The 22,569-nt window shown below is 39.3% G+C and overlaps 1 protein-coding gene across 1 annotated transcript; it reads left to right on the top strand.

The window, feature by feature from the left end:
• The first annotated feature begins 8,466 nt into the window (after window positions 1–8,466).
• LOC129752587 (uncharacterized) lies at window positions 8,467–9,840 on the top strand. Its single transcript, XM_055748362.1, has 2 exons — window positions 8,467–8,969; window positions 9,045–9,840. Exons 1-2 carry the CDS (start codon window positions 8,467–8,469, stop codon window positions 9,838–9,840), a joined length of 1,299 nt encoding a protein of 432 aa, XP_055604337.1.
• Window positions 9,841–22,569: the final 12,729 nt, after the last annotated feature.

Below are 22,569 nucleotides of genomic sequence, written 5' to 3'. Positions count from 1 at the left end.
GAATCTTGAATCTGAATCTTGAATCTGAATCTTGAATCTGAATCTTGAATCTGAATCTTGAATCTGAATCTTGAATCTGAATCTTGAATCTGAATCTTGAATCTGAATCTTGAATCTGAATCTTGAATCTGAATCTTGAATCTGAATCTTGAATCTGAATCTTGAATCTGAATCTTGAATCTGAATCTTGAATTAGAAATTGGAGTTTGGCCGTAAATAAGGAGTACCTCCTCCCGTAAATCAATGTTGTTATAAAAAACACTTTGTTGAGCTCCCCCATCCGATTATATAATCTAAGCCACCAACCAGAAACTTATGATATCCGGACATGCTTTCCAGAAGATGACCCCAACCGATTATATATGATGTCAATAAAATAGGATGACACTTCACAAAGTTTCATTTTCTCGGCTATTTTTTTTTTTTCATCTCACACAAAGTCCATTCATCCGTTCAATCCAGGCGTCTTGCCGTGATTATTTTTCCTTACACGGAACGTCGACGCCTCGATGGGTGTGTTTTTTATGACATTTCCTCAAATATTCTCCCCTCCTTTACTGTCATTTTTCGCAACAAAAATCCTTGTGGTCGTCAATTTGATACAGTTCTATATTTTTGCGGCCAATTTTAGCCCAAAATCGTAGCATCTTGCTGTCCTCGACAGACTGATCTTTATCATTGACATCATGAGCTGGCGCTGTCATAAAAGTCCATTGAGGGACGATGATGAAAGCATTAAGATGAGGTTTCGAGCAATGTTTGTGCAGTTGGATTTTAAATTTTTTTTATCCTTGAAGCGGACTCTCCAAAAAAAATTTTAATTTCCATTTTTTTAGTACGCTTGTCAAATATCAACTAGGTACACTAAAACGAAATTGCACCGATTATTGATGTCAGTGTTATCGAATAAAAACGTCTTTCAAATAAATAAACTTGTAGCCCCAATAATTAAAACATCCGTCCAAAGTAATCCCAAAAATCCTGCTCCAAGAGCCAGTGAGTCGCAAAACTTTCCTCACATGTCAAATTCTCACGTTAAAAATGTAATAACCGACACACACCGCAGGAAATCCATCGAGCCGTGCAGCGACCAAACATTGGCAGTTGACTTTCGGTGCTCATCAACCAAAAAATATATATTGAATATTTTCCAAACACTCGCAAAACATACAGAGCCGTTCGTGTTCGTCTTTTCGCAGTTATGATTTCTATACACATGATTTTTCGCGATGAATTGATAATGTTGCACAAACAACTCTCAATCTGATCGACACATACACACACGACACGGATGCTTTGCCTACATCCAGGTGCTATCGATGAATCGGGCTGATTGAACTTTGCGGCTCAAGCTCAGATGAACCGACAAATGAGTGATGATGCGAAAAACTCAGCTCCGTTTTCGTAGAATACATATTGGAACCTACGCGGGAAAATTTATATGGGTGGTTTGGTTGGAAAATTTGGTCCAAATCCATTGCCCTGCGGTTGTTACATCTGCTGTTGCCATTGTGTTGCTGGAAAATGTTTTGAATTGCTACATGAAGCTGAAACGGTGCGTGAATGATTCATCAACGTTCGGAAGATAGGTAGGTATCTATTTGTTATTGAATAACCCCATTTTAACAGGCAGTCAGTTTCGGGAAGCATACATTTTGATGTTTTTTGGAAAAACACAATCCGTATGATATCATGAGTGTCAAATTTTCAGAATCATAGACCGGCAAACCGTTGAAATCATTGATGAAAAAATTCCATTCTCTGTATTCTTCCATATCTTTTGCGAACATCATTCTAGCGCATCTTTTAACAACAAAATATTTTTGAAGGGTCCTTAATCTACGTAGGTTTTTGTGAGCAACTTATCTTTTTAAGAGTTTTCTTTCATTAATAACTTTTTCCAATCCCGATTTCTTTTGAATGTGTTTTGTTTTCCTCGGGACTTCAAGCACACACATTTGAAGACTGGCATCTGGTTTTAAGTTATTCTAAAAATATTATTACAGTTCAAACTTATCCTAAACTTAGCAAATAATGGAAACACGCTCCGGAATGTTTTGGAGTGTTTCGTTCGATCTTTGTAGTTGAACACATAAGCTTCTTTTATCATAATGGTGATATTTTTCAGAACAGGGAAGTATAAGGGGAGATAAGGGCATAACGAGCACCCAGGGCATAATAAGCACTCCTTTTTTCTACATAAGTACGTATTTTGTAGGTAATCAGTAGACTCGAGCTCGATTCCTGTTCGAGGGGATTTTTTTTTGCACATACCATTCATGATTGATTTTTTTATTGTTACATTATACGGCTAATAGCATCAAAGCATCATCCGTCAAACAAAACACCAGAAACATAATGTATGAGCATGTGTTCATTCTTTAAAATCTACAAACAGACCTAGATTATTTTGTTATTGCTTTGTTTGATGAATCTACGCCTCACCGTTTAGTGCAATCATGATCATGAATGATAAATGAAAAAAAAATCACCTCGACCAGGAATCGAACTCGAGCCTACTGAATATTACCTCTCCGACATCTAATCAATAGGTTAAATCGTCAGATGATACAAGTTAAGCTGTAGCTCTATTACTCAGTTGGCTTCATCGAGTCGAATTCGCTGCTTGATTCCCCGGCAGAAAACGCTCATTATGCCTTCATTAATGGTGCTCATACTGCCTCAGGGGGTTTCTCATTATGCCTCTACAGTGACTGGTTTTCAGCTTTCGGCAAAAATTTTTAAAATGCATGCAATTAGGCCATAGACTAATTGAGTGTCTGAACACGAAACAATGATGTAATTCACATATTACAGCTGTTCTCTATGGTTAAATAAGCGTTTTCCTTAAGGTGGCCATTATGCCCTCATCTCCCCTAATGCTGATATCACTAATGAAAGTTTAATAAAGGTATTATTTCATTTAACAAGTTTTTATATTCTGCAGAACGAACGAAAGCAAACATTTAAAAAATATCTAAAATTCAATTCGATAGAAAACTTTTTAAAAAATTCGTTAAATTTCTCTTATTTAAAGAATGGATAGAGGGACAAATAGAAACCTGCTATAACCTTTTTGTAAAAAGTTTTAGTTCATGCGATCTTGAGGAAAATTGATAATTGATTTAAACATTTATTTCAATACACGGGATTGAGATGAAAATTTGTACATTGGGGTTTTATTTTTTTCTGGATTTTTCATCCTGTTGGATGATTCATTAGACTGAGTCGATTTGGGGTCATTTATGAATTTCTCAAACCCTGAGGCCTTAAAAGCTTAATTTTGGTGAAAAACTCATCCATGGTTTTTTGCAAAATTTTTAAGTGACGTTTGCATGAGTTAATTTGAACTTTTAGCTTTGTATGGGAAAATTCAATATTTTGTACTGATAAATCAACATCATTTTTGTTTCTTCTGTGGAACCGAGCCTGCTAATGGTTTTCGTGCCAATTTATAAATTCCTTCAAGGAAATTTTCCACTGAACAACTTTGTGGAATGTCATAGCTTCGTATCTTTTTATACAAACAGTTATTAGCTATTTAACAGGTGTATGTCTTTTGGCATTGATAAACAATAAACTCAATTGACACCACTGCTGGGTGCTTAGCGAGGTATTGCAAGACCATTTTTCATGCCATACTTCGTGGGGCACAAACAGTGGGGTCAATTGAATTTATGGTTTATCAATCCAAAAAGACATACACCTGTTAAACAGCTAATAACTTTTTTAGCTTAGCTTAGCTTAGCTTAGCTTGATTGACTACTCACATCCACCTTTAATCATTGAGTCCGAAATGCTTCTTCAACATTTTCTTTCGTATGAATATACTAATGCTAGATGGAATTATTTCTTTAAATGTTTTCATTATTTGGAAAATATCGTTATGAAAATAAATACATTTCGAACTCCAAGACCGTAGGCGTGGCTCAGTAGAACGAGTTCCACATCGCCAATGGTTGCTACTCCGTGATTGACCGAGGCCATCAATTTTGTTCAATGCTCAAACCTGATGCTCTCTCTTTTTTTTTTTTTTACATCAATAACGGCGGCGGCCACGTCCTAGTAGTCAATGGATACTTTATTGGAAAATATAGAAAAGGATGAAAGATCAATCTTGTGCTTTAGGACCGAGGTCACCTCTGCATCCAAAACGAAGCTTTTAAGACCCTAGGGTTTGAGAAATTCAAAAAAGACCCCAAATCGACTCAGTCTAATAATTCATCCCTAAGGCTCCAATTTGGGGTTTTAAGGGATGGGAAATTGGGGTCGTCCATAAAAACATTTCACTGTTCTAGCAATATTGTCGTAATTATGAATCAGATGGAAATGAATTTTTTAACGTGGGAGTTTTAAGAGGCGGGCAATTGATTCCAAGCATTCTATTTTCGATCGGGGTTAGAAAACTATCGTCCTTGTTGATTTTCCATTGTTTTAGCGATATTGTCGTAATTATACATCGGATTGAGTTGAAACTGTGCACATAGGAGTTTTGAGAGACAGGCAATTTAATTCAGGTATGGAATTTTGGATCACAGGTTGGCTAAATGGGTCGTCCATAATAACTTTTCACTGTTTTTCAATATTTACGTTATAATGCATTGCATTGAGATGAAAATTTACTCGTGGGGATTTAAAAAGACGAGCAATCGTTTTCAGGTATTAAATTTTGTGTAAAAAATTGGCAAAAGCTATATATTGAGGTGACTATGCATCTGGGCGTCATGCAATGTTCCACATCGAGGTTTTAAAGGTCCAACAATCAATTTCAGGAATCAAGTTTACAATCGAAAATCGGCAAACTGGGTCGTCAATATAAACTGCTTCCGGTATTTTCGATCAATGTGAATATTTACACACTGCGGTTTAAAGGGACGACTTATCTTCTATGTGGAATCATAAGTTTAAAGTTCAGAAAAATGTGTCATCCATATTGACTGCTAAAAATGGCGTCAAAAACATAGAATCGATTTGAAAATTAATGCACAGGAATGTAGTGATAAAATCAATATGTGTTAGATTTTGAAGTATCGTCCAACGAGCAGGGATAATTCTTTTGAATTATCTAACCTTATGAATAATAGAGTGTCCATTTCCCGGCCATTTCAGCGATCCCGGGAATCGGGAAATCTGACTATCCTTTTCCCGGGAATTCCCGGGATCCCGGGAAAAATTGAAAATGAATATTTCAACATGAAGATCTTAACCCTCGAATTCTTACCAATATGGTATTTTTTAATTTAAGATAGTACCTAGTATTGCAAAACTTTTTCTTATGCCTAAAAAATTCAATAAGCAAACCAAAGACCCAAAAACAAAGTAGGTACCTACTTTAACCAAAAAACTGGTCTGATTCTAGCTGCAAAAATTTGAAGTTATTGAGAAAAATTTCGCACTATCGATAGATGCGTTAGCTAGACTTCAGGTTATTCATCAAATATTGTAAATTTTCAGATAACTATCCATTTGTTTAACAATATGTAATTTTTTGCTGATGAATTTGCTATTGCCAACAGTATCCGAAACGGAAGTTCTAATTGATGAGTGTTGCAAAATAGAACATTTAGATTCTTTCCGTAGCGTTAATTATTGGAATTTTTATGTTTTAGATTCTTTTTGTCGTTTTTCACTTTTACACTAAGTTTTCGATTGGAAAAACATTTTTTTATCGAATTCAATGTATTAACCATATTTAAGACAAAAAAATATTTTAGACTAAGCCATCAAGGTAGAACCACTAGCAGAACTATCATTTTTCTAGATCAATCTGATTATTTTTTTCCAATTGAGATCGTGTAAATTTGTAGTAATTTAGCACATTTGACTGGCTTCGGGAATTCCCGGGATTTTTTACGCGTTTCCCGGGATTCGGGAATTCCCGAATTTTTCTAATTCCCGGGAATTCCCGACCGGGAAATCCCGGGTAGGACACTCTAATGAATAAGGGTACCATAAAACGGAGTAACATTGATCACCGGGGTAACTTTGACCATCAATAAGTTTTTCCACATTTTCATCAATAACTTAGTCTATAGTTTGAATTTTTGAAAACAGTTTTCACCGTTTGAAGGCCTATTAATTGAGTATCAAATAGACAAAATTTGGTTTGTATTTGAAATTGTTTTCTGTTAGTAAAAATGTAAAAAGTAAAGTAAAAATTCTCCGCCATCTTGAAAAGCTTGTGTTTGTTATTGCTCCGTAACTGCTCAACTATTTTTTGTTGATTCAGAACCGCAAATAAGTTTTAAAATCCTAGTGATACTATCAAAATCATTATTACTTACCGCACTATCGCCGTCACAATCCGTCCACTTCCTGCTCGCAAGGTAAAGGCCACTAATTAACACCTACATATCGGCTCGAGTGTGGTTCGAGAAGCCTCCGCCAGTCCTCCTACCCTCCCACCTCGCCGTCAAATTCGCCTGCCCGCAGCGTTGATTAAACCAGCCTCCAAAAACACCGATACCAGCCGCTCCACCGATCACCTAGCGTGACAACAGCCAACCGCCACATCCTGCTCTTCACTTGCTAACCACCGTACATCATTACAACGCACAACAAGCCACTCAACCGTATGTAAAACACTGTTTCCGTTTGCAAAAACCCGACCGTATACCGAATAAAGTTGACCGTTGCTGCTTGTGTTTTGATTGCGATTCCGACCACCCAAAACAAAACTCACTAGCTGCTCCAACCCACACCACCAGACCAAACGCCGACATCGCCACTATTCTCAGCTTTATCGTGATTGGCCCCTGCTTTGTTTTCATCTGCGACAATACAAGGTAAACCAAAAACAACATCAAAGAACAAGCGCACAACAGACACACAAGCCCAAATTACTTTTTCTCTCAAGCGACACTAGCGCTATCTGTTGCTGAGCACAGTAGCCTTTTCAATATCTGGAATAACCGGGCTTGAGATATAGCTCAGTTGGCAAGTCTGTTGTCTCCTGAGCCGATGTCCGCGAGTTTGAGCCCAAGAGTAAACATCGAACACATTTGTACCGGATAAGTTTTTCAATAACGATCCGCCAACTGCAACGTTGATAAAGTCGCGAATGCCATAAAGATGATAAAACGACTATAATCGAAACAAAAAATATCTGGAATAACATTTAATAATGGCTCATAAATGTGAAAAATGTGCAGACATCTTCGAAGGGGATTTCATCCAATGCGAAGGGTTCTGCTCTACAAAAGTTTGCATGAAATGTTCCGAATTATCGCCAAATTTGATTGAGGGAAAAACAAAAAATCTGCATCTTATCTGGATTTGCACGTGCTGTAAAAAACTGATATCAACGGCTCGCTTTAAAAATGCCATGGTATCAGTTTCTTCGGCTGCGGATGAATTTGTCGACTCTTTCAAGACATCGTTAAAAAATGAAATTCAGGACAGTATCCTTCAGCTTATACGCAGCGAAATGCGTTCCGGTTTTAAAGATCTCCCGACACCGAAAGGTACTCCTAGCTCCAATAAACTGCTTGTTCCCGTTCCTGGTACGAAACGTCGCCGTTTCGAAGAAAATATTCATTCCACACCCCGTCGCCCACCCCCTTCACGCATCTGTGCTCAAGGAACCAACTCTGATCATGCCAATATCGCTTCCATCGCATCGCAGAGCGCTGAATCAGTTTCAACTTTCTCGCTGTACCTTGCTGGAGTCCACCCAAGTGTTTCTGATGAGAGGGTTCTCGATATGATTCGCAGCAATCTTGGTGACAACGAAATCAAAATAAGAAAGCTCGTACCAAGGGGTAGAGATATTAACTCTCTTTCATTTGTGTCATTCAAAGTTGACATGAAAACAGACTTGCGAAGTAAAGCTCTGGCCACTGAGACTTGGCCTGTTGGAATTCGTTTCAGGGAATTTACTGGTAACGGATCCAACGAGGTTTTTTGGGCCCCCAAACCGCAATCGCTTCTTACGAACAATACTGCACAAACAACCCCTTATATTACCCCAAATCAGTAACAGAAGCGGTCAACCCAGATCCTGTGGAACGACTGATCCTTGAACCCGTTACTTCAAATTTCAATACTCAACCGATAAGAACTGAACTCCGTAGCATTTCCCTTTACTACCAGAATGCAGGTGGTATGCGCACCAAAACAACCGCTTTCTACAACGCGCTGTCTGCTAGTGACCATGATTGCATTTTAATCTCAGAAACTTGGTTGAACGACAAATTTCAAAACTGCGAACTTTCTTCGAACTATAGTATATATCGCTGCGATCGTAGTGCTGAAACGAGCACGGCTCAAAGAGGTGGAGGTGTCCTGATTGCTGTTAAAAAGGAGTTGAATGCAATCCCAATAACTTTAGAAGGTTGTGAACACCTTGAGCAAACTATTGTCAGAATTAGAACCGATCTGGGATATTTGTACCTATGTTGCATATATCTTCGGCCTTACAGCTGCCTTCGCAACTACGAAACACATTTCGCCGCAGTACAACGAATAATGAATCTGGCCGCGGTGGCCAGTGCGGTACTGGACTCTGTCATCGTTGTTGGCGATTACAATCTCCCACAACTGCAATGGATCTTTGATCATGACTTAAATAGCTACCTGCCGACAAACGCCTCCACTGAAGCCGAAATTTCTCTAACTGAAATACTTTTTTCCGCTGGCTTGCATCAAATATGCTCCATACCAAACAACAATATGCGCCTGTTGGACCTTGCTTTCTGCAATGATCCTGGTAATGTGATCATGTTCGAATCTCCGGTCTCGATTATTCCTACCGACCGTCATCACAAGCCGTACGTATTATGTGTGGAAGTTCACTCCAATTCTTCGCCGACCGATTGCACAGGAAGATTTGACTTCGTCTTAGACTACAGTAAATGTAACTTCGACCTGATTGCTGCTGCGTTTGACTCCACAAACTGGGAATTCATCGGTGCTAACGACAACGTCAATGTTGCAGTCGATGCATTCTACAGAAAACTCCACTCCGTTTTGTAACAATACGTTCCTTTGAAGAGCTCTCCGAGACCCCAGTCATTTAAATACGTATGGTGGAACTCTGCTCTCAGACGATTACGGAACCAGCTTCGTAAGGCCCGCAAGTGTTATACTAAGAATCGCACCGAAGATCAAAGACGCCGTTTGAGGTCTTTGGAACGAGATTTTAAAGAACTGAACGACAATCTTTATCGTCAACACATCAGCCGCTTTCAACAGAACCTGAAACGCGATCCTTCGTCGTTTTGGAAACACTTTAAAAGCAAGAGAAGACATGCAACTATTCCTGTGGACATCAGTTTTAATGGCGTAGCTGCAAGTAACATGACGGAATCTACGAATATGTTTGCTGACTTTTTTCAAAGCGTTTTTAGTTCCGCCGACTATGAAACAGATAGCAACTATCTAGCCTCTATACAATCTCACGACGTCAACTTACCTATGCCATCGCTCACTGAACAGGAAGTTTTCGAAAGATTATCGACAGTCGACCCATCTAAAGGTACTGGACCAGACGATATACCTCACTCAGTACTAAAAAATTGCGCTGCATCTCTAGCTGCACCGATTTGTCACCTGTTTAATCGCTCACTCAGAGAAAGGACATTTCCTAACGCCTGGCGTATTGCGGCTATCACTCCGATTTACAAATCAGGAAACGCACATTGTGTAGAAAACTACAGACCGATTTCGATACTCTGTGCAATTTCCAAAATCTTCGAAGTTTTGATGCATGAACGTATGTATGCTGCCATCAAACCCTTCATCGCTGACTCGCAACATGGTTTCGTTAAAAAAAAGGTCAACTGTCACCAACTTAATGTGCTACGTGAGCTCGCTGAACAACAATTTGGAAAAAGGATGTAAAGTAGATTCGGTTTACATCGACTTTGCGAAGGCTTTTGACCGGGTCCCGCACAAAATACTGATTGCAAAGATGGATAGACTTGGCTTTCCATCCTGGTCGCTTGAATGGACTGCATCGTACCTTGCTAACCGTCAGGCGTACACAAATATAAAAAATTCACGCTCGAGGAAATTTGACATGCCGTCTGGAGTACCGCAAGGTAGTCACCTTGGACCTTTATTATTTATTATTTTTGTAAATGACTTGTGTGCAACGCTTCAATCTGACACGCTTATGTATGCCGACGATCTGAAACTCTATAGGAAAGTGATTAGCGAATTTGATTGCCTCGCCCTACAAACTGACATCGCCAAACTAGAGGACTGGTGCCACTCAAATCGAATGGCGGCGAACGCAAAAAAAATGTAAAGTGGTTAATTTCTCACGTTCACGTAATATTGTTCATTACAACTATCAACTTTCTGGAGTGAGCTTGGAGAACATGAAGTCTATTGTTGATTTAGGTGTTAAAGTGGATAGCCGACTCACATTTTCTGAGCACATTGCGCTTACTGCTGCAAAAGGTTTCGCAGCTCTTGGATTTTTGCGCCGAAACACTTCTGATTTCGACGATATCTATGCCCTTAAAGCCATCTACTGCTCTTCAGTGCGTAGCATCATGGAGTACGCTGTGCAGGTTTGGGCTCCTTCTCAGAACACCCAATCCTACCGCCTCGAACGAGTTCAGCGAAGTTTCGTTAGATACGCTTTACGAAAGCTTCCTTGGAATGATCCACATCGACTACCACTGTACGAACAAAGATGCAGCCTGATGAATTTAGCGACACTCGAAAAGCGTCGAGCCGAGTTGCAGCAAACTTTAATTTTCGATACCCTAACCTGCCGAATTGATTCATCATATATTGTCCAACGTGTCAACATGTACGTCTCGACCCGAACACTTCGACAACGCCAGTTTCTCTGGATCCCCTATCACCGTACTGCATATGGCCGAAGTCACCCGTTGGATAAATGTTGTGAACGTTTCAATTCTGTATACCATCTGTTTGATTTTAACATGTGTAAACGTAGTTTTAAAATAGCTATAAGTAGTGTTCCTTAATCTTAAGATACAAAGTCTGTAAGGTCCATTCATCAAAGACAAATCAATAAACTATCGTTAAAATTTCAAAATCTAAAATTATCTATTTTTTCAAGGCTCGTAAACAAACAGCTCTCCTGATGACACCAAAAGGTATTTAGAAGCGACGGGTGGCTGAATGTGAAAGAACAATTTTTGTTTTTTGTATATGTATAGTTATAGTGCTATTTTTATAGCTATTTTTGATATTTAAAAAGTAAGGATATTTTCCAAGAGTAAGCCCTTATTGGACAAATGGTTAGGAATCCTATCAAATGATCAACTTTGAAGAAAAAATGAAAATTGAAATAGTGGGAGGGCCTAGGGGAATGTGTGAAGGTAAAATTTCATTTGTATCCTGAAGCTAAAACTATTTAGCAATTATTATAATTTTTGCCCCTAGATGTATGCAGCATCATTGCTTTTTTCGATTATAAATATTTGTAAAAGAAAACGTTAAAAAAGCAACGTAAAATTAATAAATTAGAATTTTTAAACAATTATGAAGGTGCTTTGTATCCTTCATGATGAAAAAAACTCGTTAAAACCGTCAAAATGGAGACTGATCAATGTAACCCCAAATCATCAATTCCTAAACAGCGACGAATTCGATTTTTAAATCAAATTTAAAGTAGTCCAATAATTTTCTGCATTTTACTTTCATAGGAGTCCAGTACTGGTTTTATAAATATGAAACAAGCCACATTCCCCTTGGCAGAAATAATAATCGAAAAATATTGTAAAAAGTGATCAATATTATCCCGAACTACGATACTCTTAAAGCGAAGGTTTTTTTTTTCAGTGTTTGGAATATCTAGATTTTATTTTATTCAAACAGAAACATCTAATCTGATCACTTTTTTACTGTTGTTAAAGAATCGAAGTTCGAACGGGATCAGCTAGTAGCGATATAAAAAAGATAGCTATGGTTAGCTTTACCTTAAAAATTTACAAACACACGTACCTATATCCATAAAATTTATATTTTTTTACGAGATCTTAAAATTCACATTACTTTCATTTAACTGCACAGTGGCAATGTTTTGTTTCATTATTAACATATTACAATATATTAAATAACGTTATATATTATACATATTAAATAACGTTATATAAATTTCGATGCACTGATTGTTTCCACATATGTGCATAATTTCAAGCACGTGTGGTTTGGATTATGTTGACTATCAAGATTCTCACAATTATTTTAAATGGAAAGCAATTCGATCTCGCAAGCTTACTTGCATCCGTTTCATCTTCGTTTGCCGGAAGCGATTCTAATCCGTTGTCGTGTTGTAATGAATGAATAAAAAACGGATAACGGTATACCTACGATACATTCGGTAGCAATCAATCTCTATCCGAGAAGCCGGCTGCGGTAGATGGATTGCCAGTTTCCTTCAATCATCTTCCCAGATGAAGGATCATTTTCCCATTTCCTGAGAAAATGAATTGATACAAATTGGATTTCCTTTCCCTATGGGGTGGGTGGACGACATTCTTTGGTTTGGTTGACTGGAATAACAGGATGAGGAAGATGTTTACTGCCGATGAAAATTCCTCTATTGATTAGGATAATCTGAATCGCGTTATTGAGAAACGTTTCCGGAATAGTTAAAAATTTGTGGATGAAAGATTCATGAGTAATAATTTGTAGATTAGGCCTTAGGAAATAAAATGCAATATTAAAGTGTTATAATCTGTCAATTAGTGCTTACCGCAAAAGTCATCCCTTCAACTGCAAAACATTTCTCCAAACCCCTGCAAAGAACACAAACACAAGAGAATTCAGTGGAAATCCTTTATATGCTGATTTGATTTCTCCAGCGAGCCGTGCGCTCGGTAATTTGAAAATGGTTCACCCAATTTTCACCACTACCGGTTTCAGTTCTGGAAATAGTCAAACACGTAAGGGAGCTCAATTTCTTTCCCTTACCAGGAAAACCAAGAAAAGGCAGTCTTTTCCTTCGAACTACCCTTTCTTGGTTATAAACTGTTGCAAATGTTAGCATTTCAAATTAGCTTTCCTTTTCCGGCTCGGCGTCTCGGTCAGTTTTGGAATGCTCCATGTGAGAAGCAGGATGTAGTCAACCCTTCCAAGATTCAATTTTCTTCTTACCGGAAAACCGACCAGAAAGTGATTCGAGTCCATTTGAATGTGAAAAACGATCAAGAGAGAGAAGGGTCAAGTCATGTGAAAATGGGCAACGATTTATGTAAGGCTTAAAGAAAGACGGCAACCGACGAGAAAAGGCAATCAATCGGGCGGCTGATGGCTATCAATTGCTTTATTTGCATTAGGAAGTTTAGTAATAGACCCAACGATAGCGGGCTTGTGGTCACATAACCGAAATTTACCTGATACTAGTTTCTTTGAGAAGGTTTAAGAAGCTTGTCGGACTATTTAAAAAACATTTTTTTATTAAAGTTCCAATGTTTATAAAAAAATATTTGAGAACGCTTATGTCAGCTTATTATTTCGGTTGCCTAGAACTAGGCGTTAAATTTTACCAATGGAAAACTTTAGCATTATTTGAATGGCAGAAATTCGACCGCTTTCAGATACGAATCTTATTGAGCAGTTTAGGTTTAGAGAAAGTTTGAAAATTTCAGCAACATTTCACCAATGAAAAATGCTGCAGAATACTATCTTACTTTAAATGACTTCCAAGTTTTCAACAGAACACACCGGCAGGTCAACTGTACTGTCAACAATTTTCCACCAATCTGATTATCCTTCATCGGAGTTGATTTTTTGCCTGATTCATACAAGTCGTTTTCGCGCCTCCAAAACTGGAACCGAACCAGAAAAACCCGAGACCAACCAATGCAAGGGAGAGAGAGCAAATACTTAAAGTATGTTTCTAAATCGTATTGGATCTGCATAAAATTTGAATACACTTAGTCTACAAAAATGGAAGTTTTTCCTTGGGCCGGGACCGCTTGTGCGACTTCCCATCAACTGACGAACGTTGTCGTCAAGTATCATTCGGAGAGTAAAGTGAATAGGAAATACCTTTCGTCTAATGGTTGTTCTCCGGTTAAATCTTCTTGTAGATGATTCTGTTGTTGGTTGAGGTAAAAGTCCTGTATCCAGACAGTTTGTGCCCTGGGAAAAAAAACCGGCCGAGCCGAATCTGATCCCTAGACTTTAAATTATTTTTTTGTTACTGGAAATCTAACATCTTCTTGACAGGGTTGAACGATGACCTGACGAATTGATACTTTTTCTGTTAGATTCGGAAATTGCCATTCTGAATTTAGATTACGAACTCAGATCCGCAATCCAAATTCAGAATTTAGAATCAGTATTCAGATTCAGAATTCAGATTCAGAATTCAGAATTCAGACTCAGAATTCAGAATTCAGAATTCAGACTCAGAATTCAGACTCAGAATCCAGACTCAGAATTCAGACTCAGAATCCAGACTCAGAATTCAGACTCAGAATTCAGACTCAGAATTCAGACTCAGAATTCAGAATCAGAATTCAGACTCAGAATTCAGACTCAGAATTCAGACTCAGAATTTAGACTCAGTATTCAGACTCAGAATTCAGACCCAGAATTCCGACTCAGAATTCAGACTCAGAATTCAGACTCAGAATTCAGACTCAGAATTCAGACTCAGAATCCAGACGCAGAATCCAGACTCAGAATTCAGACTCAGAATTCAGACTCAGAATTCAGACTCAGAATTCAGACTCAGAATTCAGACTCAGAATTCAGACTCAGAATTCAGACTCAGAATTCAGACTCAGAATTCAGACTCAGAATTCAGACTCAGAATTCAGACTCAGAATTCAGACTCAGAATTCAGACTCAGAATTCAGACTCAGAATTCAGACTCAGAATTCAGACTCAGAATTCAGACTCAGAATTCAGACTCAGAATTCAGACTCAGAATTCGGACTCAGAATTCAGACTCAGAATTCAGACTCAGAATTCAGGTTCAGAATTCAGACTCAGAAATCAGATTTCAGAATTCAGATCAGAATTTAGATTCAAAATTCAGACTCAGAACTGAAACTCAGAGCACAGACTTAGAATTCAGACTCAGAATGCAGAATTCAGACTCAGAGTTTAGACTCAAAGTTCAGGCTCAGAATTCAGACTCAGAATTCAGATTCAGATTTTAGACTGAGAATTCAGACTTAGAATTCAGACTCAGAATCCACACTCAAATTCAAACTCAGTATTATGACTCAAAAATAAGTCTTAAAATTCAGATTTAGAATTCAGAATCAGAGTTTAGACTTAAGTTTAGACTCAGAATTCAGACTCAAAATTCAGATTCAGGATTCAGACTCAGAGTTCAGACTCAGAATTCAGACTCTGAATTCAGATTCAGATCCAGACTCAAGATTCAAACTCATAATTCAGACTGAAAATTTAGATTTAAAATTCAGACTCAAAATCCAGACTTCAGGATCAGAATTCAGACTCAGAATTCGGATTCTGAATTTACATTCAAATAAAAAAAATATATACTCTGATTTTTTTTTTTCAAAAATCCAACCCTGTCTTTCTATTTCCAGCTTGGAAGATTCTGAAGAAGTTGTCACGCTATTTTTGTTCTGTCGCACTGATGGTTGCCGAAGATTCTGATATTTATTTATTTGCCTACTGGAAAAACTGAGAAAAATCTGATTAAATCTTTAACGGCAACTTCAACGGAGTTCGTCCAAGATATTAGACCCAGCGATCGGTAACAAAAGTTCAGCAAGGTGTACCGAACTTTGATTGAACTTAAACCGCCGGCGGTCTTCACCGATTCCCAAACACAAACGCCCTCACCTAGCCACGATTAGAGAACTATTTATTATTCATTTATTAGCCGTTCTCAGGCCAAGCATAAATGAATTATGCAAATTTAATTACTCAATTTCGGGGACTCACTTTCGGCTTTCTCCGCAGCAGCAGAGCGTCTTTTTGTCGCATGGAAAGTCCCTCGTCCAGCCTGTTTGATGTGGACGACGACAGGTGACGAATGGGAAATTATAGACCTAACTCGCCTTCGCAAAGTCGTCGAAGGTGAGTCGCCGCCCGATAGACTTAGTGCGTAGCTGCCTGATTACCTTCGCTTGCTTGTTTCTTGGGGGTTTTTGGATACGAGATTTTTCTCTGCCAACTTCCGGTTTGGTGCGTGTGAATGTTGTGTTTCAACCTCGGCCTTTTTGTTTGCTTAGACGAGCACCCATTTTGTACCGTTTTTTGGGAACCAGGAACTGTTGAAGCTATACGCCTAGCGCCCCGGTGCGACAATTAAGTTGTTTGGCTTGAATTAATTTGGGGGTTTCTTTTTTATGCCCTATCGAAATCCTTATCGATAAAGCTGGAAAAGGTAGAGTGTCTTGTGGGAACCTTTAATCGGGGACCTAAGTACTTACCGCAATAAATTTGTATGTGTACCTACTATTTATTTTAACAGAATTATCGTTTTACTTTATCGGGTACGAAATATCTAGCTTTTGTATCAGAGTATCATGATGTAGTAACCACCTGTAAAATACTCAACGCAGGGTAAAACCAGTTCAAAAATGACTCAAAACATAAGACTACGAATATCCTTACAGACAGAGATGTGCCGAAAATTCGGCGCGCGATCTTACCACCCAAAAACCGTTATGCCAAAAGTTCGATTTATCGAATAGTTGAGCTAAGGCCGAATATTTCTTTTTAAAACCTAAACAATAATAAATTCATAAGTTTTTTTTTTATGGCTAGTGAAGTAGACAATGTGCAACTCGAGACCCCATACACCCAACCCTCGGGTAGTGGTCATATCACCTCTTGTCTGCAACTCCGATTCTCTACCTCCCCGTAGTACTAGCTGGGGTGCGAGCAACCTTAGCGGAGATCGGGTACCCAACCCCGGTGGATGCTTTGGTCGCATGCAGACTGAATTAGGGGGCTTCGTACGCGTCTGTTCTCCATGTCAGGGGCGGCGTGCGGAGTGCAACAGCGTCCTGGTGGTGTTCGGGACCCAAAACAGCAACATCACGACGGTCCTCCTGCGAGATAGTGGGGTTAGCTGCGGGCCTTGCGAGCCTGTGACTACAAAAAACATAAGCAACGAACAACGAACAACAAATTTCGGATGGAAATCGGCAAAGACCCACGCGACGAAAAGGGACTAGCGATTGGAAACTTGGAACATGGAACTGCCGATCTCTAAATGGGCAGTACCCACGTGCTCTCCAACGAATTGAAGAGCCGCAAATTCGACATCGTAGCGCTGCAGGAGGTATGCTGGAAGGGCTCCACGGTACGAACGTATCCAGATGGTCGTGCCATCTACCAGAGCTGCGGCAACACACACGAGCTTGGAACAGCTTTTATAGTGATGGGAAAGATGCAAAAGCGCGTGATCGGGTGGGGGCCGATCAACTCACGAATGTGCCGGTTGAGAATCAAGGGCCGGTTCTTCAATATCAGCATCATCAACGTGCACAGCCCTCACCTCGGAAGTACCGGTGACGACAAAGACGAATTCTACGCGCAGCTGGAGCGTGAATACGACCGTTGCCCAAAACATGATATCAAGATCGTCATCGGGGATTTCAATGCTCAGGTCGGCCAGGAGGAGGAATTTAAACCGACTATTGGAAGGTTCAGCGCGCACCAGCTGACCAACGAAAACGGCCTCAGACTTATTGATTTCGCCGCCTCCAAACGAATGGCCGTACGTAGTACCTTTTTTCAGCACCGCCTCCCACACAAGTACACCTGGAGATCACCGTACCAAACGCAATCACAGATCGACCACGTTTTGATCGACAGCCGGCACTTTTCGGACATCATCGACGTCAGATCCTGTCGGGGCGCCAACATCGAGTCGGACCATTATCTGGTGATGGTGAAGATGCGCCCAAAACTCTCCGTAGTGAACAACACGCGAAACCGGCGCCCGCCTCGGTTAAATATCGCGCGACTGAAGCAACCTGAGGTCGCGGCAGACTACGCGCAATCGGTCGAAGCAGCGCTGCCGGCAGAGGGCGAGCTTGACGAAGCCCCTCTCGAGGACTGTTGGGATACCATCAAAACAGCCATCAACAGTGCTGCGGAGAACGTCATCGGTTATGTGGAGCGATCTCGACGGAACGACTGGTTCGACGAGGAGTGTAGGAGGGTGATGGACGAAGAGAATGCCGCGCGGGCGGCAGTAGTGCAGAGAGGCACTCGTCGAAATGTGGAAAATCACCGACAGCGGAAGAGGCAGCGAGTCCGACTTTTCCAGGAGAAAAAGCGCCGCCTGGAGGAGGAGGAGCTCGAGGAGCTGGAGCAGCTGCATCGTTCCCAAGAAACACGAAAGTTCTATCAGAAACTCAACGCATCCCGCAAAGGCTTCGTGCCGCAAGCCGAAATGTGCCGGGATAAGGACGGGGGTATCCTGACGGACAATCGTGAGGTGATCAAAAGGTGGAAGCAGCACTTCGATGAACACCTGAACGGCGCACATGCAGGAGATCAAGACGGTGGGGGAAGGTACATCGCCGGCGTAGCCAACGACGAAGAGGAGCCACTCCCAACGATGAGTGAAGTTAAGGAAGCCATTCGCGAGCTGAATAGAAACAAGTCGGCTGGGAAGGATGGCATCGCAGCTGAACTCATCAAAATGGGCCCGGACAGGTTGGCCGATTGCCTACACCGGTTAATAATCCGGATCTGGGACATAGAACAGCTACCGGAGGAGTGGAAGGAGGGGGTAATATGCCCCATCTACAAGAAGGGCGACAAATTGGACTGTGAGAACTACCGAGCGATCACTGTCCTCAATGCCGCCTACAAAGTGTTGTCCCGAATCCTACTCCGCCGCCTAACGCCACAAGCAAACAGATTCGTGGGAAGTCATCAGGCCGGCTTCATGGAGGGACGGTCTACGACGGACCAGATATTCACATTGCGGCAAATCCTCCAAAAATGCCGTGAACACCAAGTCCCTACGCATCATCTATTCATCGACTTCAAAGCCGCATACGACACGATCGACCGTAACGAGCTATGGAAAATCATGGACGAGAACGGCTTTTCCGGGAAGCTGATCAGACTGATCAAGGCGACGATGGCTGGAACGCAGTGCTGTGTGCGGATTTCGGGTGAATTGTCGAGTTCATTCGAATCGCGCAGGGGGCTTCGACAAGGTGATGGTCTATCCTGCATGATGTTCAACGTGGCGCTAGAAGGTGTTATTCGACGAGCGGTGGGCGAAATGCGGGGCACGATTTTCAACAGATCCAGTCAACTTATCTGCTTTGCCGATGACATTGATATAGTCGGCAGATCATCTGCGGCGGTGGAGGAGATCTACCGCAAACTGAAACGCGAAGCAGGAAGGATTGGGTTGATGATTAATACGTCCAAGACGAAGTACATGCTGGCCTGCGGATCCGAGACCGACCGAACCCGCTTGTCCAGTAATAACAAGGTCACGATCGACGGCGACGAGCTGGAGATAGTCGAAGACTTTGTCTATCTCGGCTCACTGGTGACCGCAGACAATGACACCAGCCGTGAGATCCGGAGGCGAATTATCAGCGGAAGTCGTGCCTACTATGGACTCCACAAGCAACTGCGGTCGAGAAGACTTAGCCCTCGTACGAAGTGTAACCTGTATATGACGCTCATTAGACCGGTTGTTCTCTACGGGCACGAGACATGGATATTGCTCGAGGAGGACCTGCGTACACTCGGAGTATTCGAGCGACGAGTGTTAAGAACCATCTTTGGCGGCGTACAGGAGAACGGAGTGTGGAGGCGAAGGATGAACCACGAGCTCGCGCGCCTCTACGGCGAACCCAGTATCCAGAAGGTGGTGAAGGCTGGCCGGATACGCTGGGCGGGACATGTTGCGAGAATGCCGGATGACTGTCCTGCAAAACAGGTGTTCGCTACGAATCCGGTAGGAACAAGACGAGCGGGGGCGCAACGAGCGAGGTGGTTAGACCAAGTGGAGCGTGATCTGGCGAACGTGGGGTGCCCGAGAAATTGGAGAACGGTTGCTATGAACCGAGTGAATTTTAGGAATTATGTTCGTCAAGTTATGTCGTAAGACGGAATACTATGTAAATAAAAAAAATAAATAAATAAATAATTTTTTTTTCAATTTTATTGGGTAGTACACAATCACCAAAAACTTAATGTTTCTTTCAAGCATATTAAGTGTATCTTTCACTCAGATCGTGCTGGCGAATGCTGATAACCATCGTTTTATACTGTGATCATCGTTTATTCCAAATTTGTTGGATGTATCCAGACTTGTTCATAAATTCAATAAAAAAATTCGAGATAACTTAAACCTGACCATAATGCCCAGACATTTCTTAAAACTTTAAGTATTTTGCCCGTGGAACATTCACATTTTTCAAATAACTCAAACTCAAATCAATCTTTTTTAAATCCAAAGATACGTTTTACCACAAACATTATTGTCTGTGATTTTACGATACGATAAATTCCAATTCAAGTAATTTTCTTTCATTTTCCTCTTGTGTTCGCTGTTTCCAAGCTGCGTTGTTGCAACCTGGAGAAGTACGATGTTGCGTAAGTAACATTCCCGGTGAGTGATAAATAAAAGGCTTTATAATCTTTTGATTGAAGTTTTCAAAAATTTAAATGATTATGAAAAAAACACTCCTTCGAAAAATTTAAGTTCATTTTCACTTAAATAAGAATAAATTATCCCGGTTGAAGAGTCAATTCTATCGGATTGTTCCATTTTAACATAGTAAGTCGGTGTGAAAAAACCAACTTGTAAATTAGTTCTGTTTGCCCCACCTTCCCACTTTAGAATTATTACGCCTGATTGTATGCATCTGCAGAAGAAAATCTAGTAGAAAAAAGCAAAAACTTTTGGAATTTTTGAACAGAAATTTCTAGCTTATTAGTTGTTGAGGCATTTCCAAATTTTAAATAAATGCTAATAGGCTCTCTTTTAACAAATTATGAATGAAAATATGCATTTTGCTTATGTTTTCATTCAAATATGTTCAATTCTTAGAGAGGTTTTGGAATAGTAAAAAATTACATTTTTTTGTTGTCGATTTACGATAATTCACGGCACAAACACATTTTCTCTTATATCTCACAATAATCTCTAAATCTTCTACTTTAATTTTGTATTCATCATTTATTGAAAATCGCTACCAAATCGGAAAAAATAATGATTTATTACAAGCAAGTATTTCCACCCGTTTGTTTACATTTTAATGCACGCACACACAGGCCCTTGCGAAGTGCCCGTCCATGGGGGGGGGGGGGGGGTGTTTAAAAATTAAAATTTAGCTAAAAATAAAAAAAAATACCAAAAATAAACAATAAAAAGGAGAGAAATTTCTAACATTGTTTCTCACTCATTATTACCATACAAACTGGACTGATTAAAAAAAAACAAAATAAGTCATTGATATTTTTTTTTCAAAATAATGCTCTTCATTGAACTAGAAATTCGTTTCAAAGGATTTTTCAAGTAATTTTAAAATAATCTAAATAGGAAAATGATAGTAATTGTTAATTTTTATTCATCTTAATTTAAATTATTTTCTTCATTTTCAACTGAAGGGTTGATTGAAAAAATCCGCTGTAGTATTTTAAATTTGAACAAAAACTATTTACCCACGATTTAAAATGTACATTTTCGATAACTGAAAAAATATCAATTTTGAATTATGGAATATTTATAAAATTGTTGATGGTTTAATTTAATTTGATAAAAAGAAGGATATATTTATTATTACTTGAAAAGTGCCAGTGATAGAAGTCTAAGTTAAAACCTTTTTATAAAAAAAAATCCTTCAGTAGTCAAAATAAACGGCTTTAAAAGTTAATTTTTGAAGCTCAAAATAATAACTTCATGTTGAATTATATCGGCTAGGAAATGTTGGTAAATGGGTAATTTCGTGAATAATCAATGAAAACTGATAAAAAATGAATAATAAGGAGATCCAAGTTTTGTTGTAAATATTGAGAGAATAAAGAATATACGAAGTTAGTTAACATTTTGAGCATTAAAATTAATTTCGAATTTTTTTAAAACTTTTTTATATTAATTTAAAAATCATGATCGATTCATAAAAAACGATTTTGTATAAAAAAAATAATGAAAAGATTTTTAAATTTTCAATCGTAGGTTTAAAAGTTTTAAATTGCTAGCTCTGAGTATTGTGTCACATTTGATTGAAATATTGGGCCCTGGGAAGAACAGAAGGTTGAAACTATGTTTTTCTTATTAAAAATTTAAGTTTAAGGGCTTCTGTGTCAAGTACACAAAAATTTAGATTTAAAAAAACAAGGACAAATTTATTAAAATTATTTCTTTAATTTAAATAGTTTGACTAAAAAATTCGGCAAGTAATTAAAGAATTGAAAAACACTGTACTTAAAAATTTAGTAAATTTATTTGAAAATTAAAAATATAAGTGTTTTAAAACTTTTCAGAATGTTTTTCTTTAATAAACACGTTACATCATAAGTTTTTACATAATTTAATTGACTCAAGGCAACAGCATTTTGGTGCTTTCGGTTCAATTTGATCGAACAGGTTTGGTGGTTGCGAGGCTTTAGTTCTGATGATAAGGAGTTTTAAAATGTATCAGTTTTAAGTAAAATCAA

This window comes from Uranotaenia lowii, chromosome 3 (genome assembly GCF_029784155.1).
Source record: "Uranotaenia lowii strain MFRU-FL chromosome 3, ASM2978415v1, whole genome shotgun sequence".
Lineage (NCBI taxonomy): Eukaryota > Metazoa > Arthropoda > Insecta > Diptera > Culicidae > Uranotaenia > Uranotaenia lowii.
Note: the sequence above shows the minus strand (reverse complement) of the source record. Positions and strands in the feature narration are given on the sequence as shown.